We start from the raw sequence: 26,353 nt of genomic DNA on the forward strand, positions 1-26,353 counted from the left end.
CGACATAAAATTCACCGCGGATGAATACACTTACACTGTAAATTTTATTTTTTAAAGCTGGACAAAAAGGGGGCCATATTTCACATCTTCATTTTGTCGGTTCATTTTAACATGTTGGAAAAACAGTGTCTCTCTGAAGTCAAATTGAAAATGAAATAACTAAATAAAAGTATAAAGGTTTAAATCATATTGTAACTTGTCTCAATGGCTTCAATAACATACTATTAGTTAAGCTTTTTGCGACCTAAATACTGCCTCTATTTGAGCAGGATATTCAGAGTTTTATTTCACGCTCTGTTGCCACAGTAAAATCTAACCAAAAAGCTGCAGTATTGTAGCACAGATAAAGTCACACCACTATATGGTTCCAAAAAACCCTCAAAAGGTCACCTGGGGGTTTTTAAATACAACTATTTCACTTCTGCTTATGAAAAGAAGATAAGTCATGACAAGATTAAAAATATGATCCCACAACTTTCACTTCCTCCACTGATAAATGTGCATTTAAAACCTCCAAGGGAAATTCAAGTGGTGTTTTCAGTCGGTCAACTCCATGCATAAATCAGGTATCTGAGTACGTTCAAGAAAATGTTTCAACACTTCCCTGAAATTAACTTTTTACAAAATGGAACAGTCTCCGTGCAGTGTTGCTAAGAAACTCAGTGAAACCTACCTGCAATGACAGTGATGATCAAATCAAGTTTGGTATCACTTCCATGTGTGTAACATGTGCATGGGGTCAAATTTGTTTACAAAAAAAAATTGTCAGTATAAAAAAATGCAAATGAATGCAAATTAAATTGAGCTTTAGACTGTAGATGAAAACTGTATCAGACAAAAAGCTGTCACATGTTTATACTACTACCAAGTACTACTATTTCAATACAGTTTGACCTTATTATACTTTCATGTTCACATTCTGTGCAACATCATACTTCTCTGCCCTTAAAGGTCAATGATGTACTTTTGACAGCGCTTTATTTGGTTAACAAGTGCTGTTTACTTAAAAGAAGAAGCTGCGGCTCATTATAATGTGCACATACACTCATACACAGTAATCTAATAGTACACACAGTTGTGTACATTCGCTTTGGATTAATCCCTCCAATCCTTAATTTAACCTATACACTGAATGCACGAATAATTAAGCTTTTATTTTGTAGAGTTACCAGATCTGCAGTCGATTTGAATGACTCTCGGTTTAAAAACAGGTCAAAGGACGCCCTCTAGTGTTTAGTACTGACCTACATCACTGCTCAAAGTGACGTGAGTTTGTCACATAACACCCTGGCCAGGACGCGGACACCTCATCGCTGTTTATATTTAGATGTCTAACCTGTGTAAACAAACCTTCTTTTTTGCTTCAGAGAAAACTGAATTGGCCACAGGAGCTGGACAGTTCAAAGTAAGACCAGGCGGCGATGGCCTCGGTTAAAAAGGACGACAGACTGACGAGGTCTCAAAGCTTTTTGTGCGTCGGTTTCTCCGGTGTTTTCAGCAAAACTGTCACGTCTCCTCTGGAGGTGGTGAAAATTAAAAGCCAGGTGGGCACCTTTCACTGCAAGCAGGGTTTCTGGCAGAGTTTCCTTGTCATCTATCAACATGAGGGATTTCGAGGATTTTGGAAAGGAAACCTCGCCTCTTGTCTCCGGTTGTTCCCTTACTCTGCAGTTCACCTCACAACATACAAACAGTAAGTAAATATGAATTTGATTGTACTGTTTCTGGAGCAAGGTCATAATGTAATGTAATGTGTGTTTTTGTGTTTGTTTTCGTGATTTCAAATTAGCTTGTTAGCCACTTTGGTCAGCTGACTTGGCAACTTAGTGTAGCGAACGGCTAAAAATAGTGGACAACACATGTAAACTTCACTAGAAGACAAAGCGGCATTCACGTTAGGTGTTTATTGTCTGACATCATGTGAAACATAAAAATAGCATTAACTTCGTTTACATTTATTTTCTGTGGCTGAAGACGTAGGCCTACTTCCTGTTTTGTTTTACCGTGCGTTGTATTTTTCGGCCAATCAGAAGGCTGCATTTACTCAGTCGATTTTCAAAGTGGGCGGGGCAGTTTGGGCCCGCAGTTTTGTCTTCCAGGTAGATAGCCTGAGCTAAGGTGTCCCCGGGGTGCACACACCAATTTTGGAAACAAATCATGAATGTGAAACAGCGGGATAATTTAAAAGTATTATCGTATTGTACAATAACACAAAGTTTTAACTAAACAAAAGGCAAATTTATTTAAAATGTATTCACATATTCATCCATAAAACAAAAAATATCTTCACAGTTTAGAAGCTGAATTTCGGGGCACTTTCCTTAAAGAAAATGTCACGATTAGATATTAAAGCAAATCTGAAAAGACTGAGTAAACTGTTAATGTATTTCTTTTTATAGATGAGGACTGCTGTACAGCCCATTTCATCCCATCATAGAAGAGAATAGAAAAGAAAGGCAAAGAAAAATACTTCAGCATAACATCACAGCAAAATCAACATAAGTAATATCAGTAGTAAGAGACGTGCAAATGGAAGAATCTTTGAAATCTTTGAGTGTTGTGGTCTGAGTATGACAACTTGTACTTAGTGAAACAACTTTATTTCCCGTTTTTTAGGACAAATTATCAAAATAATACAACCCCGATTATATAACTTATCATTAAATTATTTGCTCTTGATCTCTGTTATGATGGTGGTTTTGGTTTGTTAGTCTTTCGGTGGAGATAACCTTCTTTGGACTAGTACTGCCTGTGAGGCTGAACTCTGGGCACAGACCCACATCTACATCTGTTGGGTTACTACAGGACAAAACATGCTACAGCTCCGACAGCATGGACATTGAACAAACTAAACATGTGAGCACGAAGCCATAAATCCTGTATCTACTGTATGCACATTTCAGAGAAACTACCTGTCATTAGATTTCCTCGCACGTGTTTCTACGTAAACACCACTTCCTGATAAACCGCCCTCCCGTTCTGTACACAGTGTTCCAGGAAAATAAAGCCCACTCCTCTCTGTCTCTGCCACACACGTGACCCTAGATATTCATGCAAGCTGCAGCGAGCTTTCTATTAATGGCCTTGGAAAGCATTGAATACTTACTGTAGTCTAAAGGGAGATCGCAATTAGCCACTTAAACAATACCGACCTGTGTCCAAGTGTGCTGAATACAGTTACAAGTATTTGAATGTTTAAAGAAAAACATTACTTGGAAGACTCTGACAGGATGCACGAGATACTCATTAAACAATGCTTTAGTACATGTCAACTCTGGCTGCAACTAAACTGGTTTTTACTCTATAAAACTAAATTAATTAAAGTACCTATCATAATTACAAAGAGCCCAGTGCATTTTTTTATCCCTTTTTAACTCTCCAGGGCTCAAAAATGTTTACTTTAGATTAATAAAACAAATTGTATTCATGTTGTCCCTCAGTGGGGAAATCTCTGCCATCCACTTGCACACACTCAAAGAGGATTTAAACCACGTGGTCCCAAATCCGCTTTAATAGTTACTCGTCCACAGGTTCCCTAATATCAACCAGAGAAAGGGAGCAAATCCTCAAATTTGGGAATCTGAAATCAGAATGATTTATTTAGAGGTATATATGGTCGTTAATATATGCAATGTAAGTTAAATTTAATGTCTAGACTTTAAACCATCAGACTGCCAACAATAATGTGTCATTAATCGTGTCATTTCCTTCCTGTTTGTGCAGGATCGTCCACCTTCACATGGATGAGCTGGGCTTCATCTCTCAGTGGAGGGCTATATTCGCTGGTGGACTAGCAGGTGTGGCTGCTGCTCTGGCCACGTACCCTCTGGAGATGGCGGAGACCAGGCTGATCGCCCAGAACTGTAGACAGCCCACATATGTCGGTGTAGTTCACACTCTGTCAAAGATCTACAGGAATGAGGGCCTGCTTGCTCTTTACAGGGGATTTTCCCTTACTGTTTTGGGTGTGTATGCATGGTTTTGTAATATAGCTACCAAGATATTTATTGTCAGCCCAATCCTTACTTTTTGTGCTGTACATATTTCATTAACAGCACTGTAACTTATGGTACATTTTATTTATGCACAGGTGCATTTCCCTTTTCTTTGGGATGCTACGCAGTTTACATGAACGTGGACAAGCTCTGGCAGGAGCCTCCTTCTCGCTTCACTCCTCTGCAGAACTTCATTAATGGCTGCGTTGCAGTAGGAGTGGCGCAGACCCTCTCATACCCATTTGAAACTGTAAAACGGAAAATGCAAGTAAGTTTACCAGAAAACTTTCTCTTCATGTCAACTGTGGTTTCAAGGAGAACTGAAACAGGCCTGTCAAAATAACTTAGTCAACAACATAACTCAAACAAGTTAAATGTATCTAACTGACGAAGAAGGGATGATGTAATGTGGTGCATACTTTAATTAAATCAACTGTTTTCCTTCAAATGTATCGACTACTGATAATTGTGCAAATTCACAGTGAGGGTTTTTGTAGTGACGGCAGTACCACCGTTAATCCACAAGAGGGCAGTAGTGATGTATCTAGATTCAGACTTCCCCCTTGAGTTGAAACGTGGAAAGTAAAAGAAGAGCATCAGGATAACATTAGCAACAAGGTTTTACAATCAACAGTTACAAAGTAGTCTTCTTTCATCGATGTTACGCCAGGATTAACTTTCAAAAAAACATGTTAGGGTTCACTCAGCTGCTTTTAAATGAAGTTTAACATGTTTTTAGCATGTTTGTGGGGGCGCAGGAGGAACAATGGCGCTGCAGAGGACAGAATACTACATCCGGTTCTATCGGCCTATAATTAGACACCACAAGATTGAACAGCAGCTGGGAATGTGAAAGTGCCCCAGGTCTGCAGAAGCTATAGATAAGTCCTCTAAAGATAGTCAGCTACTGTCACACAGACAGCAGGCACACGGAGACCTGTGTGTGTAGAGTTCATCTCACCTACGTTACCTTACTGTGAAGAATAATGGTTTACGTCATATAGCTTTCAGACTCTGTAATAAAGAGTTAAACATTAAATGCATGGCAGAGAATAGATGATGAGGAAACAGCTGAGGGTGTTTGCAGAAGCTTAGGATATTGATTTAAGCTAAGTATATTTTAAACTTTCAATGTTTTCTCTACAAATGACGCTGTTTGAATAGTCTTAAGTACTCCAATGTACTCTAAAGTTGGCGTGTTTTCTTTGAGGACCTTGAAGTAACTTAAGATACATTTCCTCTGTCATGTGACAGTCAGTCCAGTCCAGTCTGTGGTTAACGAGAGCACAGGACGTGATGTGTGACTTTGTGCGCGTGTTAGAAACCCTCATTGTAATTTTATCAAGATTTACTACCACATTTCCATCCGCTTCTGTCAATAATCCCCCTCAAATTTGAATAGTCATTATCATGATCGTAAAGATGTTCCACTACCACAAGAAAACACACAAAAAAGATCTGCGCACACACACACAGTGACAATAATCTTAGATTTAATCACGCGCCCTCTGATTGCAGTAAATAAGAGGCAGGAGGGTCATTTATTATTTATCGCCTCTGCTGATAAATAATAACTGATTCACATGCAGGAAACAGGAAATTCCTGCGATGCTTTAATCTTCCTTCCCAGGTTATTACTTCACTAGATTCATTGCATCACTTTGCTGATCCACTGTCATTCTTTCTCAGGCACAGAGTGTCCGTCTTCCTCATCTCGGTGGCGTCGACGTCCATTTCACTGGAATGGCTGACTGCTTCGTACAGGTTGTTCGAAACAAGGGCGTCCTCTCGCTGTGGAACGGCCTCACAGCCAGCACAATAAAGGTACAGTTGGCTTATATATCGGTGAGCATTGCCATGGCCTGAGCGCTAGTCTGCTTGATCTTGTGTTACGAGCAAGCAGGGACTGAAATAACTGCACGTGATTTGGAACACGAGTCGCAGGGAAAGAATTGTAGCCTGTGGCTTACGTAAAAGGGGAGGACGAGTAAGGGGGCAGTGCATGGAAAGTCATGTTCGGTGTTTGATACGTAGCAGGAATATCATGAGCAAGGTGGAACATCTCGCCCCACTCTCCTATTTCAGCTGCAAATATCATCAGAGCTGTACATTGTTTTACACATTTGAATGAAATCCCAAGCTGTTATGTGCACATGCACTTTTATTATTGTGCATATAAGGTCGAGGCATTTAAACACATCATAGTGATCATTAAATTAAAATACACTCACCTCTATCTCCCATCCTGTTGCCATTCCTTCACAGATCGTTCCCTACTTTGGCCTCCTTTTCACCTGCTTTGAGATGTGTAAGCAGGTGTGCCTTTACCGCAACGGGTACATCGTCTCACCTCTGAGCTACCAGCTCGCACCGGGGGTCGACCAGAGCCTCGGGCCGTACGAGCTGGAGGAGGTGAAGCGCTACTTGAAAAACAGGAACTTTGAGTCGGGGGAGTCGTCCATGGGAAATCGCTGGTGAAGATGTCTGGTCCCCACTTACCAGCGAACAAAAAACAATTAAAAGCCAATGATTTTCATTCATATATGGTCTACCTCTTCCAGAAGTTCATCTGACAGTTTTTGAATGTGCCTTTATCAGTGTGGAGAGTTAAATATTTATTTTGGGGCTTTTATCCCTGCATTAACAATAAATAGTGCTTTCAAAGTTAGTTCACATGAAGCAGCAAATTCTCTTTTAAGTTAAATTTGGGACATTATGACTGTATGAATTGTTGTATGACAGGCAACTTGTTTCATAGTATTCATAATATTTTTAATGGATAATGATAATGAAAGTTTCTGTGCTTTGTAGGTAGGTTATGGACAATTATGTACAGTGCTAACAATGGAAGAAATGTGTTTTTAACATTAAAATGTGTCTTTTTACTTACAATATTTATTTTGTGTCCATTTTGATTATTTATTTTAATCTCAACAATGTGCGTCAAAGTTTTCTAACCTTCAGGCACTTTGCTGACGTAAGCTTTCCTTATACGGTGAGTGCCCTGCAGTAAAATTTAATGGTTATAGTGTAACTTGTTTCTCGGAATGTAAGTATATTTACAAAAGTACCTCTGCTTTATATGAGTTTTACTATCTCATACATGTATTACATCTCATGGGCAAATAATGTGCCTTTTACTTAAGAATTAATGTTTTTTTTTTTTTTTTTTTTACAAAATACAATCATTACAGTACATGGAGGTTATTGGTCCCTGTGGGGAATTTGACTAGCTACCAAGAAGAAATGAAGTATATTTTGAGGCTTTTTACTTATTTTTGTACTTCCACTCATTATTTAATTAATAATGCTCAGTCGTAGTGCTGAGACAGGCTTTGCGTGGAATTAGTCAGCTGATTGAATCATGTCCTTCTCACCGTGGGGAATCTGAGTGACAGCGAAAGGACACGGACAGATGGGGTGACCTTTATCCACCATAGCCTTCAGGCTTCAGCTGCTAAAGACTGACATCTGACACGACCTTCAGCGTAATTTAAAATAATAATAAAAAATCAGTTTACCGACTTAAAGATGAGCTCTGCTTGATTCAATCAAACTATCTAAAACTTTTTAAGTAATAGCTAAACTTTCGATCTCGCGTTTATATATACCTGAATGACAGGGCAGAGTATCAAATCTGAATCAAAGGGCATCTGCTGGCCCCGCCCGCTCGTCCCCAGAGATGACCAATGGAAAGCGAGAGTCGAAGTTCACGTATTTTCTCGCGTTCAGTCTCCTTAAATCCCCTCACTTCCAGATTGGGTTCGGCCATTTCAGCTCCGCAGGCAAACCCCACCGAGCGAGTAGGCGCCTGATAACACCTGAAGATGAGTGAACAAGCTATTTCCTTCGCCAAGGACTTCTTGGCCGGTGGTATTGCCGCTGCCATCTCCAAAACAGCTGTAGCCCCCATTGAGAGAGTCAAGCTTCTTCTCCAGGTGAGTCTTACTTTTTTTTTAATGCACCTGATGACACTTGAGTTACAGCACCTAAGTTAGACGCTGCATGCACCAAAGTGGTGCCGTTCACCTGCAACATCTTTTTTTTTTTTTTTTTTTAAACCCCCTCTACTTTTCTCATTTCAAAGAGGCGGCGTGCTCATTTAACTAAAAGCAACATCATAATGCGATGAGATGCGGCGCTATCAGGAGTAGAAAGTGGGCTAAAAATAGTAAATCGGAGATTGCCGCAAGCACACATAGGAATGAGCATAATCGATGAGTATCGGGCCTGTTATGTAATACACTGGCCAGAAAACTGCAGTCTCTCCGAGCTGAAATGCTGAGTCTTGTAACAGGCTTACGCCGCCTTTTACTGCGCCCACGGTGCTCAGAAGCACTCGTCTTCCGTGACAGGTCATAAGTTTGGCTTCACACCAAACAGCCAAGGTCAGAGCAAGTGTTGCGCCATTGCTTTCCACTGCTGCATTTGGGCCTGGTCTCAGTAGCATTAGCGGCAGCAGCAGCAGCAGCAGGAGGAGGAGAAAGTGGAGGAGGAGGAGGGGTTGCGAATTGTTTAATGAAAGTTGTTTACTGGCACATGGGTACAAATGTCCTTCTAAGGACAGATACGTTGAAATGGCTTCAGATTCTAGTTAATAGGTAATAAAAGTAAAATGCAAACTTGCTACTTTGTGTCAAAGTTTCTAATGCATTGCAGTGTCTCTGCTTTGATTACAGGTACAACATGCCAGCAAACAGATCTCCGCTGACAAGCAGTACAAGGGCATCATGGACTGCGTCGTCCGTATCCCCAAAGAGCAGGGCTTCCTCTCTTTCTGGAGAGGCAATCTGGCCAACGTAATCAGATACTTCCCCACCCAGGCCCTCAACTTTGCTTTCAAGGACAAGTACAAGAAGATTTTCCTCGACGGCGTGGACAAGCGCAAACAGTTCTGGAGATACTTTGCAGGTAACCTGGCGTCCGGCGGCGCCGCCGGAGCCACGTCACTGTGTTTCGTGTACCCCCTCGACTTCGCCAGAACACGTCTCGCCGCCGACGTCGGCAAAGCTGGAGCGGAGCGTGAGTTCAAAGGCCTGGGAGACTGCTTGGTGAAGATCAGCAAGTCTGATGGCATCAAGGGTCTGTACCAGGGCTTCAGTGTCTCAGTGCAGGGCATCATCATTTACAGAGCCGCTTACTTTGGTGTCTATGACACAGCAAAGGGTGAGTTTTCGTTATCGCACACTACAAAGCCTGACGCCTCAGTGGGCTCCTCTCCTTTGACACCTTCTCGTTTGATGTTCCTCCCGCAGGCATGCTCCCAGACCCCAAGAACACGCACATTTTTGTGAGCTGGATGATCGCTCAGTCTGTGACGGCCGTCGCCGGTCTCGTGTCCTACCCCTTCGACACCGTCCGTCGTCGTATGATGATGCAGTCTGGACGCAAAGGAGGTAACAAATGCGACGCTTCGACCGTTTTCCTTATTGTTGCTTGAAAGTGTGCGTGACGCCTTTATATTTCTGTGTCCTCAGCCGACATCATGTACTCCGGCACTATTGACTGCTGGAGGAAGATTGCGCGCGATGAGGGCGGCAAGGCCTTCTTCAAGGGAGCCTGGTCTAACGTGCTCAGAGGCATGGGTGGCGCCTTCGTGCTCGTCTTGTACGACGAGCTTAAGAAAGTCATCTAAGCTGTTTTTGTATGCCCACTGCTCATGTTGTGAAGTTTAACTGTAACATATCTTGTACATTTGGAAGGACTTAAATGCGGAGCTATATTTATAGGGACCAACTAGTATTTTCTACTAGTTGTACCGGAGGAGTCTGTTCTGTACTCTTCTCTTGGCCCATGTTTTTTGTTTTGTTTTGCCCCTCACCAGAATGTCATTCCCTGAACACAGGAATTTTGCCAGAAAAAGAGAAATAAAGGCAACCTACTGAGTGAGTTTCCTCCCTGGTTTTGAAATGTAATGCCATGCATGAAGGGTGCCATTACAAACAGACTCTGACTTAAGTGTCCTGGTGGCGTGCGTCCTCGTCCGTGTCGCTTCAGGAAGCCGCTTGGCAGCCTCCTGTGTGAAATGTAAGCTAAGAACTGCAGGTTGTAGTTGGTAATGAGCCAAAATCAGCTGACAGAGTTGACCTGCTGACAAAGTTTCAACCAAGACGCGCTTGCAGAAAAGTGATATGCAGGAAGTCGGGAGATTTACAGGCGTATTCTACATATATTTCAGCTGGACATTTGCACAACTGACCCGCTGTAGACAAACAATCAGGATTACCTGTAGTAAGGTGGATTATTCCAACTCTCTAAATATAGTTTTGTCTCCTGTCGAGGCTCCTCTGACTCCAACTGGCGTGACCGAGGACTTTGACCTTGATCTGTTTGACCATTAACAATTATGACGCAGGAGTTATTTACTATCACCACAGAGCGATCTTTAGATCATGGTGTGTAAAAACAAACGACTTTAAGGCTAGTCTTTGCAAAAAAAAAAAAAAAAAGAAAGGACGATGTCATTGGATTCACAGTCTGACGTGCAGCTGGCGCTGATGTGTATTTTAAGTCGTGTCATAAATTGAATTCCTCCTGAAACATGATCATGGCAAGAAGCATGTGATCATAGCTGGCTGGAGCTCAGGACAAGACACTGTGTGCGTCTTGCTCTCAAACCAGAGTGTGTACAGGCCAATCTTCAGTAGTAACGGTAGTATAGTTCTGTCTGCTGGAATGTTGGAAGGTTTCCATAAATGTTTTAATTGCATCAAAACAACCCTAGACACCGCAACAAAACAAAAAAAAAAAAAATGCCTCGCTTTATCATCTGAAGTGGCAGATAATGGCAGCACAGTCTGTCAACTCTGGGCTTTTAGCATCTCAGAAATGAGTATGAAGTCACTGCCACTATAATTACTCTTATTGAAAATGTGACTGCATAATTTGAATGAATATGAAAAGTTATATTGGGGTTTGTGAACCATTACGCTGCTCTAAAAGTTCAGCAAAAGTTTAATTCTGACATCAGACCTACTTCCAAACTGACACTCACAATTAATCTAATTAATGCTGATGAGACACAATGGCTACGCTCTGGACAATTGACCCGGACAGATCCTGAATGGACAGCGTAGCTTTGTTATAGCGGCACCATGAGATTACGCCATGAACACACTATAATCTGTCTTTCAGTGATTCACCAAGTCTTGACACATGACCTATAACCTGGAGCAATCAAGTGTAATACCGTTTCTACCAGTCCATCTCTAAAAGCCTTTCGCAGCAGGTAGTCCACAGTTAATCCTTCCTTCAGCCTCTTCCATTACAGCTTTAACAGGGATCACAGCCCGTTAGACACCGTCTGTCTGTGTGAATCAAGATGTGCCGTGACTCCTTGAAGTCACACATAACAAGTACCACAAGTGCAGACACAAAACTACATCTGCCAGGCTGCAATGTTCCAAGTGTGGGCTTGCATTTAGTGAATGTCTCCTGCCAGCACTTCCACAATCACCAATTATTCAATAGTATGAAGCACAGTGTAAGAAGAATTAATGGACATTTTTAATTGAAGGATAAAATGTGCACGTATTGAGAGGCAGAAACCGAAACACGCATCCTGTGACTATTTCATCACCTGATTAACTGATATATGGGTACAATTATACTGTCAAATATATAATACGTCTGTCATGGTTCAGCAAATTAAGTAGTATAACATAAAATAACCTAACATAGTTTCTCAAATATTGCAAATATTGCTTGAGCAGAAGTACACATAGTAGTGATGTTTCCCCACATCCATGACCTTCTCTTTAAATAGACCGGATGGCTGGTGTGTATCCACATGCAGGTCTGCAGATGAGTGAAGCTACCGTTTACTCCGGGTCACTAAAAGCCTTCTGTCCGCTGGGCTGTTGCATAACATCAGCTTTTAGAATGAATTACGTCATGGCTTCATGGGGTCATGGACTCAGCGTGGGCTCAGTCTATCTATCTATCTATCTATCTATCTATCTATCTATCTATCTATCTATCTATCTGACTGACTGACTGTCTGTCTGTCTGTCTGTCTGTCTGCCTGTCTGTCTATCTATCTGTCTTAGAAATTATTTTATTTGCAGTAATTGGAGGCTTTTTCCTACCTTTTATTTGTTGTGTTCTTCGTGTATATTTACATCTCTGTCAGATCCAGATGCCTTGTCAATGTTTTGACAGACATGTCCACAGCTTGGAAATGTACACACAGCATTGAGTAACAGGCCTGTCAGTCACGTCTTTGTGTGTCTGACTGATCAACACACGATCTGTTATACAGATATATTATACAAAGACAGATCAAACGTCCTGTCGTCCTAGTCTCTTTTGTGTGAATCAAAAACGCTGTGCCTCTTCAGTTTTCCAAGCATGATCTTAAAGAGCTTGTGTCAGCACCACCTTGTGGTCTGTAGCTAGCAACAAACTTTTGCTAAAATTCAAAACACATGGCAGTTTTAAAGCTAGGTCATATTTCAACTCCAGTTGACATTGCCCAACCAGAATAATTTATAAGATAGGAGACAGTTGTTTACTAAAAAATCATTCTTATTAAAAATGATTAAGTGAAGTGGTTGATTTGGAATATATACGTTATTTGTTGGTTTGTTTGCTCACTTTTTTTTTAAAACTGTGTTGACGATAGGTATAAGGAGGACTGCAGTCGATTTAACCACATCTGGAGTAAATATTCCTTCATGACCCGAGGGAATTCTTACATAGGCCCATTATTTACTCTCAACCCTATCTAAATATTAAAACCAGATTATAATCTTTTTAGGTTATGAGTTCAGCTCTGAATAGTGAATAGTACTGGTACGTTGAGAAGCCTATTTTTTTTATTATTATAATAATTTGCATTTGATAACAGCATTTCTACTCAACGGTACTGCTGCGGTTGTTCGGCCTCAGGGAAATAAAAAACACAGAAGACGCCCAATTGTGCATAACGCTGTCAGTTAAAGCTGTGAACCTGTAGATGGCGCCCTGTCACAACCCACACCTGACACGCGGAAAGCGCCTGCGGCCAATCACAGCTCCGCGTTCACCACTTTTTTTTTTAAAGTTCGCGTTTTTTTTCTTCCGCCGTTTGAGTTCGTGGCTCGAGGAAACAGTTTTTTTTATTGTCCACGGAGCTGAAGATGAGACGGAGCGAAGCGGCCCCGACTTTATTGAACAAGCAGCAGCTCAAAGTCGCAGCCACGAGCGAGAGGAGGCTGCCGTGAGGAAGGAAGATGTATCTATGGCGCTTCTCCATCGCCATAACTCTCGGCTTGGTTTGGTATTTCTCAGACTGCGGCCGCACAGTGACACAGTACTGCTTATGTTTCCTCTTTTGTCTGTCTTCGCCGCTGCTGAGTGGAAACAGCGGCCGAGAGAGCGCCACTCAAACTGATGAGGAGACGAGTTGCTCTCCGCTCCAGGTATTCTGTCCGCCTGCTTTGCCTTTCAATGCGGGGAAAGAGTTACATTTAACGAGCGACGTTGCAACATCACGACCGAGTTAACAATTGGAGGTGTCAGCGTGGGGGCGCGTTTGTTGATCATATGAGGGCACTGAACAGAGATACCGCTCCCGTACATGCGTTTGCAAGTGACACGAAAGCAGATATGTGCTAATTATGTTTTTACAGTCGTTATAAAAGTGATAACTCGATTCATTTGCGCAGTGTTTGCACGCTCACCTGAGCTGTGAGCAGAGTAGAGCTAGTCAAATTGGGAGTATCACCATATTTAGCCTGAGGTGGGTTTGTTGCTTGTTTTTATTTTTTACAGGTGAGTTCAACATCACTGATGCCACAGAGCTCTTCGGTCCCTGGCGTTTCCTTCATCACTGTTGTGTTTTCCAGGATTCCTGTAAAGAAGAGTCGTGCGTTGATGGAGTTACCAGTGAGCACACAGAACCGCCAGAGTCCCAGTATCCACATGTGAAGAGGTCTCTACAGCAAGGTTAGGGGTGTTTTTCATACCAGAAACTGTCTCTGTCCCTGCAGGCTAGAAAAGCTTCACACTGGGCTTGAACCCAGTGAGAACTCAGTGCGGCTCCCCTGATTTCATGGTGTTTTGTCAGCAGTTTTGGGCTCTGTTTTGACTTGACACAGCCGGAAAAGGGACAGTTTTGCATAGACACAGCTGCGGCTGGGGCTCATGTTACACATTGAGGAGGGGCTTGATGAAAAATACACCCTCAGTAGAGGTATATATATTCATATATGTGTGTTAAACAGGAAATAAGATGGAGGCTTTCATGCAGCCTTATTGATGGGTGTGTTTGCTTTGCATCTATTTAAGCATTAGTAATTTCATTTACATTGATCTCTTAATGACCTATGTTTCTTTGAAGATAAGCGTGGTTTTATAGATTGATATTCATCCCGTCTCAGACTGGTTCAAGTTTCCACAGGTATCGAAACCCTTTGAACATTCGAGGAATTAAAAAAAGTAAATATAGCACTTTAAAACCTCTGTAAACTCTCTAGAGATCATGTCTCTAGAGAGTTGGAGAGTTCAGTGTTGTGGAAATAATGTTTGACAGTTGATGCTCAAAATACAGAAGAAACTGAAAGCATTATTTAGTCCACGCACCTTGTGAGTGCTTGTGAAACCATTAACAGCTTTAAATGTATCAGCACTTTTTAAATTGTTAAAGGAGATCACGTTTGAAAGTTCCATGTCAACACATTCTTAGCTCGGTGAAATGAAACGGGTTCTGTGCATTGAGTCCAGATAATCTTCATCTCACCACAAGTTTCTCTTGTTCAGATGAAAATCATAGTTATTTGCACTGCGGTTTGAAATGTTTTTTTTTTTTGAAGGAGAGAGTGGTTAAACTCCACCAGCCAACCTTAAAGTGCAGTGTAGTGGTTGAGTTTGATGTTGGGCTGTGGGGTTGGTGGGGTTGAGTGTGAAAGCTTGCTGTGAATGTCATTTCTCTCTTTGACTTCCTGACACTGTTATGGTTCTCTTTAGTGTTCGAATGTGCCTACGCTCAACTGGTCCTGCCTTGGTACGGGGTCCCAGAGCCATGTGACGACCAGCCTCTGCACCAGGTGCTCAGCAGGGAGTTTGACTTTGTAATCGACCGTGTCATTGAAAGAGCCAGAGACTTTGATCTCTGCCAGGCAGTCGTGGGCTCCATTCGGATTCTGACCCAGCACTTGCATAATGCGAAACAGCCTGACAGGTGAATCTTTACGCCTTTCTTTAACGTGGCTCAAAATTCATACGGGGTCAGCTGCTCTTTGCTCATCATATGGTGTCTGAACCCTGTAAATCCCTCAGTAATGTTTATCACTCCTGAATAAGTTACCATGCTTTTACTGGATCATGCCTCTGGTGATGATTTTCTATACGTCTTTGGACGCGTGGCTTTTAAAGAGCCATGAGTCAGAGTTAACATTAAGCTGAAGCGCTTATTAGTGCTGATGAATATCTGGTGCTCATTAGTGACTGCACTTCCTGTTCTTCTTTCCCTTTCAGAGAGCTCTTGTTCAGCTCCAGAGCAGAGGAGATTGCAGTTCTCAGAGAGTTTTCTGACACCCTGGTACGTAACCTTTTCCCGAAATCTCTCTGGGGCCAAGAAGTCAACCGCTGTGCCTTAAATGAGATCATTGCCTTAAAGGGTAAGGAAGCTTTAAATTATCTCTCAGTCGTGTCTCAGTAGTATTATATAAGGACTAAGCCTCCTACAGCTTCTTGTGTGAATTGTATGTAATCCCTTATTGTCGCAGGCATTGTAGGGCTTAGTCATGACTTTCAGGGCACATACAAAGAGGGATCCCTCTGCAGTGATCTGCCAATTCCTCACAGGATGTATTTTTTTTTTTTTTCTTTAAATGGATAAAATGTTTTATCTCGCGCAAGTCTTGCTGTGGGGCACGTTTTACAGCTGTAGTCAGAACTTGATACGCCTGTTTAGGCAGTTCTGCAGTGTCATGGTTTAGACATGAAATATCTGAAAACGCAAATCTCCAAATGAATATTTGCCTTGTTTTCGAGCAATTTGGTGCTGAGATTTACATCAGAACACTCTCATCTTTACCTTCAGCGTGAAGCTGGAGGACGCTTAGCTTAACCTGATTCTGAGTCAGAGATGTAGGAGGTTTCTTCTCCTCTCACATAGTCCCCCCATAAACCAGCCAACTATCAGCACTCAGAGGTGTTTTTGCAGAATCTGGTACATTTGGATGCAGCTACGTTAGCTGCTTTATGCTAAGCTAAGCTAACCAACTAACCATTGTATTCACTGTATCCATGAACAGCAATTTCATCTTTCATACTAAAAACTTAATGCGTATATTCCCCTGTGTGCTTTATCCATTTAAATCTTTAAACTGTGGAACCTATAATTACCAATCATGCAGCTACATCAGTGATTCAAACCAGAACTCATTACACTTATTATTATTATTATTATGTTAAAATTAGAATATTGTGCCTTAGAATAATGTGCAGAATGGGTGTATATTAATGTCATGACAGACAACGTTTCTAGGATTAGCGTGTTGGCTCTTCTCTCAGGGCTGGGACTGCTGGTCACATGGCTGTCCGACCCCGACAACCTGAACCAGCTGGTGGTGAGCCAGCTCGACAGCGTGACCCCCAAAAGCTCCGCAGAGGAGCTGTGTGGATCAGACCCAGATCAAGTCTCCCTGGCTTCGCAGGAGGACAAAGGCGAGGGCGAAGGCAGCGAAGTGTGAGTGCCTGTCATCTTTTGCACCCTGCTGATTTGACCTAGTGGTGGTGAGCCTCGAATCAACGACTGTAACAGCCCCCTTCTGTGTCTGAAATTGGAATTGACCCGGTTTTGTTTGGTGTCTGTTCTTTTGGATTTCCAGGAGCTTGGAGGGAGCAGGGATTTCAAATGGCAGCGGGATCAAAGGCAAAACGAAAGGTGTGTTTAGCGTTACAACCTCAGCCCTTATTCAGTTCAAAGCTCTGTGTCATGTGAACATGGAAGAACGCTACGTATGATTTCTTTTAGCAATCTCTCAGGGAAGAGATTTCAAACGAAGAACACGGGGGTTTGAAAAGGAGGCAGATGGAGAAGTTTGTGGGTGTTTCGAGAAACGATGACTGTGCTTGTGTAACGTCTTGAACAACAGTTTGATGAACAGCGGTGTGTTGTGATCTATTAGACATTGTGATTTCATTTACCAGCCTGCCTTCCGGTGCATAATTAGTCCCCCGCTTCTTTTGTTTGTTGGTCCGGACGGTTAATCACACAAACGGCAAGCTGAATGCCAAACAATTTCTGTGCCGTCTTCAAGCAACTCTGATCTTTGTATTGAAAACAATCCAGCAGCAATCACGACTGAATGAGAATTGATTATGTCATAACAATAAACCCTGTGATATGATAAATATGCATATTTTCTGCATTGGTCACATCCTCGTCCTTCATAATCCGTGACAATTCATTATTAAATCTATTTTGACTTATTGACTAATTGTCAGCTTATCACAAAGACAACAACATGGAAAGTCTGATGGTTAATCACGCTTATACCGCTGCAAGGCCTAATCAAGTACTTGCTATATTATGTTTTTCTCGCATATATCCCTCACCATCAGTTGTTTCAGTTCCTACTAGTGTGCAAAGTCTTTGCAGATTTTCAGCCAAACTGTTCTTCAGTGTCCACACAGAATGTATTGTTATTCATTTTGTGTACAATAGTCTATATACAGAGCAAAGAAACGCTGTCCCCTTTGCACTAAGGCAAACAAAAGGTAATATAAGCGAACACGATGCCTGACTTTTGCTTTTGCTTTTGCCGAAAATCTTAGGCAACAAGTTAAAAAAAGGATGGTCCAAATTTATGGAAAAGATGAAGTCCAAGAGAGCCAAGAAAAAGAAAATGAAGAAGATGGAGCAGGAGCTTATGATGAGGATCATGGCGATCCAGGGCGACGTGTCCGCCGATGACGATGTCACCAGCATGGGGGGCTCCGTTCACAGCCAGGAGGACTCTGACAGGGTGAGGCCGCTTCTCACATATTAAAATGAATGTAGCCATTTGTTAAACATGGCAGATTCATTACTGCGTTTTTCGCCAAACACCATTATAGGAAGACAGTGATCTGGATGAATATCTGACAAGTGTCCAGGAGGATATGATGGAATTCAAGCTGTCGTATGAGATGTGGCGCTTTGGCCGCTGGACTGTCAGCATCCCTCATGTGAGTTATAAATATGAGTGATGGTGTGGAATGTCCCGGAGGCTTGTTATCTGTCTGGCAGGGTGCTGTAAAAGCTTGTCCTTGGATGGTATGTTAATGTTGAGCTGCATTTTTGAGCAAGTGTCAACGTTGTTGTAGGCGGAGTGGGACGATGAGGAAGAGGATGTGATCTTCACGGTTCACCTGGAGGAAAAGGACAGCCCTGAGAACCTGCAGTGGGACATCAGGAAGAGCTACACTGAGGTTATATATTTCCGCAACAGATGGCAGGTAAAAGACTTTGTATTGTGCTTTAAATGAATAGATAAATACACTGTCTATACAATATGGATGTAGCCACCAGGTTTCAAAAGTGAAACGTGGCTAGAAATGCACTACCACTAATGATAACCATGTTCTTGCTCCAAACATCTCTCTGCCTCCACTATGGGTGCATTCAGAAACACTTCTCTCATGATAAACTAAATCATTTCTATTGTCACAAGTCCTCACGAGGGTAAAAAACTCACTTACTCTGATCACCGGTTACATTTAAATAGACGATATTTCTTAATTCCGATTCTGATTAGAGATACACGAAGCATAATATCGATCAGAATTTTAATTATTATATATAATATATATTTAATTAATATAATTCAAGAGATGGAAAAGATGCCTGTGACAGACTGAGACATATTGATCATCTTTTCAAGTTTTGCTAACAAACAATGAGTTGTTAATCTGGTCTCATGATATTTGCTCCATGTGAGGTGAACATGTGCACATTTATTCCAATAGAAGAGCAGCTAATTTTTGTTCTGGTTGAGCTGTTATTCTGACCATTAGTGCAGCTTGTGTCCATGTCAACGGCAGACCACAATTCAATTTCAACATTTTTTTTTTTCACAACATGCTTTTAACTAACCCAGTGTGACTTCATAACAGTGTGCGTCCATAAAAACATGCAACTCATTTGTGTGCGTGTGCTGTGTTGCCATTAATGGAGAAATATCTTTCTAAATACCTCAAAAAACAACTTCGTATCTGGATCAAAAAACCTTGTAATTGATTGATGTTTCTGAAAGTGGAAAAGCAGTGCTATCCTTAATTAGACTTGATTTTCATCGACTCCACTTCGGCTGCTTCTCACTGAACTTCTCATGATGAGCAGAGGAATACCTCCTTTCTGATCAATTAAACGATTATTGGCTTAATTCTGGAGGTAAAAGGTCCAGTGATTATTTGAATCATTAACTCGATGTCCAAGTTGGAAGCCCGCATGCCAAAATGATTCACTTGTCGAGTGAGATGATGCCAGTGTATTGGCATTTTCGTTTTTAACAGTTTTTAAGGAGCAATAGCCACAGTTTCAGCTTGTCTCTGTCTGGTAACAGTGCTGCTCAGAAGTGTGTCCACAGATCACTGGTCTCTGCTGTCATTCGTCCTCTCTGTGCTCACAATGAAGAGACAAAAATTTGATCTGAGTTTTATAAAGGAAATATATCAAGCTTCAAATTTAACTTAACATCTTTCAATAGCGTGGAGTCTTTCTTTTTCACGTGTGATACTGGGTTAGGGTTAGAACTCACTACTGACTCAATAGAGTTTGGGTGGGGCCAGTTTGGAGAACAAAGGTAAAAAGTAAAATTCTAGGAAGCGTAACGGTAGTGTGCTGTTTCCAAAAACTGGAAGAGTGACTTATTATTTTAAATGTTTGCAATAAGGCTTCTCCATGAATAGGAATGTCAACTGTCAACATAAAAGCACGAGGACGATCTATTTTTATCTAGATGACACATTTAAAGGAGAAATGATTTAAGAATGGCTTTAGATTTTATTTTTTCATTTTTGTCCAACAAAATCCAAAACCTCAAGATTTTTTCACAGATTCTCACATATGAAAGCCCTTAGCAAGCCTTATCCTTTTGTCTTAGTTAAATACATTTTTTATCCATTAAATTTGAAAATCAATTGTTATGTAGTAGTAGCCTGTAATCGAGCTAAACCACAACATTTGTATGCACTGATGTGAGATGCAGTTTTCTAAGATTGTGGACAGAGAACTGTTGTATCATAACACACATCTTTTTCAGGACGCCACCAGCCTGCCTGTGATCTTGGAGCTGGAGGTGTCAGAAGTCAACATTGAGGTTAAAGAAGAAGCCAGACTGTCAGTGGAGCATTTCCTGCAGGTGAAAAGGACGGAGAGCTTATATATGTTACATAATAAACTCAGAAAAAACTTCACAACCAAACACTGTCATTTTCTCTTCCAGGAATTGGTATCTGACAATCTGATCGGCCACACTCAACCGGTTTTTCAGTTCCTCTGCCCGCTTGACAAACTATTGAATGAAGAGGAACATTACGGAGGCGTGTGGGGCCTTCTCAGTGGTTTAGCGTACTTCCTGACACCCACCCAAGAGGAGGAAGAGGTAAACTTTCACCTATTCCGGTGTATATGTATATACGAGTAGTAGTAGAGTTTTACTTGACAAGGAAGAACAATGTGTTAATGCTAAAAATGTATGTTTGACGGAGCTAAAACACAGTTTGACAATTACCATCAGGATAATTACCATCAGGAGAACCCAGAAACTCCTGGTTTATGCCCTGTTCATGCTAGAAAGACATAGTTCCATCAGTCACTGCGGTCGATCGTCTTATTCTGCGTCATGTATCATAGCTGTCGACGCTAATACCACATTAAAGATGCCCCACAATGTCTTTATGAAAAGAGTAGCATGTCGTAATCGATGCTAAGATGTCTGAAGGACAGATCATATCATGTTTGTAGTATTCTTTCTATTTTCTTTCAAGTTGTGAGAATTTCAGAAAAGAAACTCTGAGATTGCGAAAACTGATGGTGAAGGTAGCCCTGATGCTATATATATATATACATATATATATATATATATATAAATGTAATCTTGAAATTTTCAAATCCAACCCCTGCAAATTCCCCAAATGTGGGAATCTGGAATACTAATTTTTAGGGGGAGTTTTCCCTGTGTCCGTGTGGGTTTTCTCTGGGTACTCTGGTTTGGGTTCTCGTTGATTGGTGATTCTAAAATTGACTGATTGAGGTGTGAGTGTGAATGGTTGTTTGTGTCTGTGTTAGCCCTGCGATAGACTGCCGACCCTTCCACCTGCCTCCCGCAGCAACTCCCGCAACCCTAGTGTGGATGAGTGGTAGTAGAAGATGAGATGACCTCCGGCTATGTTCGAATAACCTATTTTAGATTTGTTTGTTGTTAGTCTTAAGTTACCATTCAAGGAAACAATTTTAGAAGCCGAGTCCAACTGAAAAAACGACCCGCAGGTTAGCAGTCAGCTACTCTCTGTTCTATAGCTATCTATTCACAATAAAGGGTGCGGTCACTTTGAGCGATGGCTGGTTGCCGTCACAGGTCGCTGTCTGCCTGGCTGGGCGTCCACCTCAGCACCACTCATGCTCCACCTCTTTGGCTATTTTTAGCTGGGAGTCGGGCGCAGCCAAGATGGTGCGCTCAAAGCCATCATGCTTAAGGTGACATCACAGAGGGTCCATCTTTGTATACATTGCATGGCTGACTTCACGTGGCTAGTCTCACAAGTCAGAGGTGTGAAATTAGTCCACTTGGGAGGGAAATCCGAAACATGTTGTCACAAATCTCTAAAACTATTTGTCTTTAAATTTAAATTTCTCTAAACGAATCAAAGGAAATATGTTCTGATGACTGCAGCTGCAACTTTTCCTTATATAAAGGTGCGATATGGTCATAATTCAGCTTTCAAAATGACTCGCTGGGGGACAGTGAAGAATGTGAGCTCTAAAGAAGAATGGACGGACAATCAGCAATTTTTGAGAACTCTAAATTTAGTAATCGTCAAGCTACACTCACCAAAAACTTGATGGCGTCTTTCAATTACTCCTCACTGGAAAATGTGTGAAATCTCAGTCGGAGCCGAGAAAACCCATCTGACAGGTTATTGTCACATATTGTGCAGCACTCTTTGTGCCCTTAAAAAGTCTCTGCAGCTCAGCACCATGAAGCCCAGTGCCTGTTATAACTTAATTGTTTTGTTTTTCTCTGCAGAACCTGAGTCCTCGGACAGAAGCGCCGAAAGAAGTCACGATGCCGTGTCCGCAAGCAAAATCCACATCCGCATCTCTACAAAACCACAGTGCTTGTACTGCTGAGAAAGGCAGCGATGTTCCTGATGCTGCTCTCCCAACTATTGTTATCTCCGAGTGTAAATCTCCTTCAGAAGTGCCTGAGGAAACCGAGACGGAAACAGATTCACAGCCTGCTATCAGGTCAGACTCCTCCTCAAATGAAAACAGTTCCCAGGAAAAAGCAGACAAAACCTCTCCCTTCAAAATGATCATCAAGGGACTGACCCGGTCCAGATCACAAGACTCTTTGGCCTCGTCGAAGCCTAGCTGTGAAGAAGACCTGTCTGAATCAGGCTGCAACCACAATGGAGACTCGCAGCGGGAGATCCCAGAAAGCCCTTCATGGCTCCTTTTCAGTGCGAGGTCAGGCAAAAAGGAGAAGACGTCTGGTGGTGTGAACAAGGCTCAAGGAAAGGAGACGCAGAGCACTTTGCAGAGAGGAGAGGACTCTCAGTGTCAAAAGAGCCAAGTCAACTGGGAGCAGCTGGAGGCGACTAAAGCCATATTCGATCTGCTGAAAGAAATATCAGGTTGGTTCAGTGTTTAAAATCAGTTCACTATGAAATCAGTGTGTGAGTGAGAATGTAGTTCCTAGTCATCGTTAGAAAGTGAAAGGTTGGCTTCCTTTATACGACCTGCGTGGTGCATTCATGTGCTCACAGAGTGGAGGACTGTCAGCAGACATCTATACAGCATCACCCTGTGAAGAAGACTCTTGCAGTTTATAGGATATCTATATATCTATATATGTATATATTTAGGATAATAAGTTGGAGAATCTTGGTCCGATACATTCATCAAATAATCTCTGAACAGATGCAGCAGTACTGTAGCCTTGAAGTCTACTGTGATAAATTATTAACCTCAGGCACTCTTTAGACCTGTGGAAATTAATTTTTGCGCCGTAGCGAAAAAAACTGAGAAGAGATCAAAGGTAGGAGAAATGTATCTCTTATCAGCTCTTGTATGCTTTATAAAAAGTGGTTTGTGGTGCCATTTTGATTTATACTTTTGAAACTAATGACTCAGAAGACCTTAGAGCTTTGTATTTTTCTTACAATCAATGATTCTCTGCTTTATGCTGCAAAAACTTGAATCTCACCAAACTCTGCAGCAGGTTTGTTGAAGCTTACATTAAAATCTGCAGCTTACCATGTTCGTGAATACGCTAATGTATTGTATCTAAAAGCTTGTGTGTGAATGATGTGGCTTTAAGAATACTTGAAATTTGCCGTAAAGCCAACAGTCTTGTCTCTACAGGAAACTCCATCCTCATAAACATATTCGACGCCATCTTGAAGCCTGTGATGCCTATCTTGAAAAAGTAAGTGCGTTGCGAACGCCCTCCCACAGTTAACACAAATGTTGAATCTCTGTGTGTGTGAATGATTTCGTCGTGTGCTCCTCTCCAGGAAATTGAACGCTTTCCTCAACAAAGTGAACCCGACGGAGGCGCAGATGGCCGGGTACATCGACGCCATGCGTGACGCTCAGTGGCCGGAGTCTCAGCCTGCTGCACCACCTCCTCCTCCTCCTTCTTCCCGTCGCACTGACGAGCAGAAGGACGAAACCAGGGAACGAGCGCATAACCTCATCAACGCCAGATGTAGGCGACACTTTTCCGGCCATCAGCAGGAAATATTCGGGTATTTGTCACCAGTCAGTGCATCAAAAATGAACTTTTCTCTTCTTTCTGTAGATTCAAATTTTCTTGTCTTGAAGAAGACGGACGTGGAGTCTGTTTTTAATCTTCTCCAGAATGGTCAGGAAAACAAAACGCTCATCTACGTAAGTATCCTCCGTCACCTGATGTCCATGTTTCACTTCATACGATGCATAAATGTTGTTCTTATTTTGTTTGTTTTTCATAACAGATGCTCCTTTCATTCCTATTGAAAGAATTGTTTCCCAATGAGCCTTCACTGAATTTGAGTGCTGTGCACAAAGTGACCAACGCAGCCAACTGATGTGAAGCCCTGCTTGTGCTTTTAATGGTACTTTGTTTTGAAGTTTTTAGAATGTCAGATTATTTATTAAGTGTCTTAAAGTGCCTTAAACATCCATGACCACTTGTGTATCATGTGTGACATGCTCAGTGCTGTTGTTTTGTTTTGTTTGTTTGTTTTTTTGTTTGTTGTTGTCCTGTTTTTATCTCAAACGTACTGTGAATTTTTTTGGATTTCGGATCATCTTTGTATGTCTTCACTTGTCACTGTGATGAAAGTGGCTTATCTGTAAGAAATCAGAAGTATTCTTTATGGGAGCCAGTTTTGATTTTTTGTACTCAAACTTTGTTTCATATTTGCTATTTGAATTTCACCCCTCACATTTTAATGTAAAAGAATTTTCTAAAATGTTTTCTGTCACTTTGAGCACTTTTGTACGGTGAGAGTGTAAACCGGTTGATGTGACCTAAAGTTTTATAAAACCAAAATATGTCATAATTCCTTATCACTTAAAACTGTCGAAGCATGGGCAGTACTCTTTCAAAGGAAACTTGAAATAATGTTAATCTAAGTAACTTAAGTTTATTCCAAATAAAATGTTTTCATAAGTCATTATTTCAGTTTTTTTTCTGGGTTTGTGTATTTAAGTTGAACTTTAACTGGTAAATGATTTGCAGTAAATCAGAGTGAGTTGCTGATTCCAATAGCACGTTGGCCTTGAAGGAGCATCTGAGTAAAAGATGACTCAGACCAGTTAATCCTCTAAGAGAAAATGTTATTTATAAAATAATGATAATACAGACTCAAATAACCCACCACCATCGTCATGTTTTTTCCAATGAGCTACCGTCATAGATTCGCAGAGAAATGCGTTCTTCAAATCTTTACCACGTGTCTGAAGTGAAAAATTATATTCTCTCTAAGATGATGCAATTTCTGCTGCTGACGAAAGCCTTGTTGATCAGTTGGGGAAAAAAAAGAACTTGCATTTAATGAAAATGCTCTCGGTAATATTCATGCTGTTGCATTATGGAAGTGAAATGGAATTAATTACGGGCTTATTCTGGTCCAGGTCGCAGGAGGGAGATTATCTGACATTGCTACAATATGAATTCATTTAAGTTCCTTGAGCCAGTTAACTCCATCACGCAGAACCAAACGCTTTCATTTCCAGAAGGAAGCGGGTAAATCCTGTGCAATCCTATTATTAGCCTTATTCATGAACTCATCATGAAAACGCAGGTGAATGTTTCTCCCGTACTTTAAAACATGAATTTAGAATGAACGTCTGATTTATTTATTGACCTAGATTCCAATAGCATCACATGAACTTAAAGAGAAGAGGGAGACTTTATCCTATATAAAGACACCCCTAAATCACCTCATGGACACAATTCAATGAATTTTACCACATCAGAAAGTAACTGGAAACTGGTAACTGGAAAAACCTAATTTACCCAAAATTGAATCTACTTCTAATGATCAGATTTGAAGAAGTAATAAAAACCAATATTATCTCTAACCCACAATCTCATCAAACAGTTATTTGGCAATAATGGCAATAGCTCAGCCTGAAATATTTAGTTGCCTGCAACGTATAACATGATTAGCAGTATAAATAAATAAATAAATAGAAATTCAGCAACAGTTGTAGTTAATGTACAGATATTATTTCAAGACATTTATTTTGGCAACTTGTAGATACTCAATAAAGTATCTTGTTCTCTTGGCTGTATTTATTATGCCCTCTAGTGGCAGACACATGAAACAATGCCACTTTAAGAATATGAAGAACACGAAGCTAAATATATTCTGTATTTACTCTTATGCTCAAATACTCTAGTCTTTGCAGAAAGCTCCATCCTCGTACCTCAGTCAGCTGTTGTCATTAAAAGAGTACGTACAAATAATCCTCTGAGGAGGGAATTTGGGGAAGACATGAAAGATATTTGTCCAAGTACCAATAAACACAATTAAATGGCGGATTAAAAAATGTGCATGAGTGGTCGTTACTAATAACAGAATGTTCAAATGAAACAAAACACACATCTCAGTAATAAGAAAAATACTGAATATGTGCAAAACCAAAACCACCAGACTCTAACCCCAACCCT

The 26,353-nt window shown here is 41.2% G+C and overlaps 3 protein-coding genes across 3 annotated transcripts; all 3 read left to right on the top strand.

The window, feature by feature from the left end:
• The first annotated feature begins 1,242 nt into the window (after positions 1-1,242).
• slc25a43 (solute carrier family 25 member 43) lies at positions 1,243-6,889 on the top strand. Its single transcript, XM_047586008.1, has 5 exons — positions 1,243-1,693; positions 3,724-3,965; positions 4,091-4,263; positions 5,685-5,819; positions 6,261-6,889. The coding sequence occupies exons 1-5, from the start codon at positions 1,422-1,424 to the stop codon at positions 6,471-6,473; spliced, it is 1,035 nt and encodes a 344-aa protein (XP_047441964.1). The 5' UTR covers positions 1,243-1,421; the 3' UTR covers positions 6,474-6,889.
• An 857-nt stretch (positions 6,890-7,746) lies between these two features.
• slc25a5 (solute carrier family 25 member 5) lies at positions 7,747-9,884 on the top strand. The gene is made up of 4 exons (XM_047584808.1): positions 7,747-7,933; positions 8,675-9,161; positions 9,251-9,391; positions 9,473-9,884. The coding sequence occupies exons 1-4, from the start codon at positions 7,823-7,825 to the stop codon at positions 9,628-9,630; spliced, it is 897 nt and encodes a 298-aa protein (XP_047440764.1). The 5' UTR covers positions 7,747-7,822; the 3' UTR covers positions 9,631-9,884.
• A 2,963-nt stretch (positions 9,885-12,847) lies between these two features.
• Positions 12,848-24,854, top strand: si:rp71-46j2.7. Its single transcript, XM_047584807.1, has 16 exons — positions 12,848-13,396; positions 13,823-13,922; positions 14,943-15,156; positions 15,453-15,595; positions 16,494-16,668; positions 16,811-16,866; positions 17,760-17,950; positions 18,042-18,152; positions 18,291-18,422; positions 20,228-20,326; positions 20,411-20,569; positions 22,214-22,823; positions 23,554-23,617; positions 23,706-23,899; positions 23,993-24,081; positions 24,168-24,854. Exons 1-16 carry the CDS (start codon positions 13,208-13,210, stop codon positions 24,258-24,260), a joined length of 2,619 nt encoding a protein of 872 aa, XP_047440763.1. The 5' UTR covers positions 12,848-13,207; the 3' UTR covers positions 24,261-24,854.
• Positions 24,855-26,353: the final 1,499 nt, after the last annotated feature.

The sequence above is a fragment of the Mugil cephalus genome, chromosome 5 (assembly GCF_022458985.1).
Source record: "Mugil cephalus isolate CIBA_MC_2020 chromosome 5, CIBA_Mcephalus_1.1, whole genome shotgun sequence".
NCBI lineage: Eukaryota > Metazoa > Chordata > Actinopteri > Mugiliformes > Mugilidae > Mugil > Mugil cephalus.

What these genes read in the sequence shown, in the direction of transcription:
- slc25a43 (XM_047586008.1), top strand. Translation starts at nt 1,422, where the DNA reads ATGGCCTCGGTTAAAAAGGACGACAGACTGACGAGGTCTCAAAGCTTT. An exon ending in ATTTTCCCTTACTGTTTTGG is followed by an intron (nt 3,966 to 4,090) that starts GTGTGTATGCAT and finishes ATTTATGCACAG; the next exon opens with GTGCATTTCCCTTTTCTTTG. An exon ending in CTGTAAAACGGAAAATGCAA is followed by an intron (nt 4,264 to 5,684) that starts GTAAGTTTACCA and finishes ATTCTTTCTCAG; the next exon opens with GCACAGAGTGTCCGTCTTCC.
- slc25a5 (XM_047584808.1), top strand. Translation starts at nt 7,823, where the DNA reads ATGAGTGAACAAGCTATTTCCTTCGCCAAGGACTTCTTGGCCGGTGGT. An exon ending in GAGTCAAGCTTCTTCTCCAG is followed by an intron (nt 7,934 to 8,674) that starts GTGAGTCTTACT and finishes CTTTGATTACAG; the next exon opens with GTACAACATGCCAGCAAACA. An exon ending in TGTCTATGACACAGCAAAGG is followed by an intron (nt 9,162 to 9,250) that starts GTGAGTTTTCGT and finishes TTCCTCCCGCAG; the next exon opens with GCATGCTCCCAGACCCCAAG.
- si:rp71-46j2.7 (XM_047584807.1), top strand. Translation starts at nt 13,208, where the DNA reads ATGTATCTATGGCGCTTCTCCATCGCCATAACTCTCGGCTTGGTTTGG. An exon ending in CGAGTTGCTCTCCGCTCCAG is followed by an intron (nt 13,397 to 13,822) that starts GTATTCTGTCCG and finishes TGTGTTTTCCAG; the next exon opens with GATTCCTGTAAAGAAGAGTC. An exon ending in AATGCGAAACAGCCTGACAG is followed by an intron (nt 15,157 to 15,452) that starts GTGAATCTTTAC and finishes TTTCCCTTTCAG; the next exon opens with AGAGCTCTTGTTCAGCTCCA.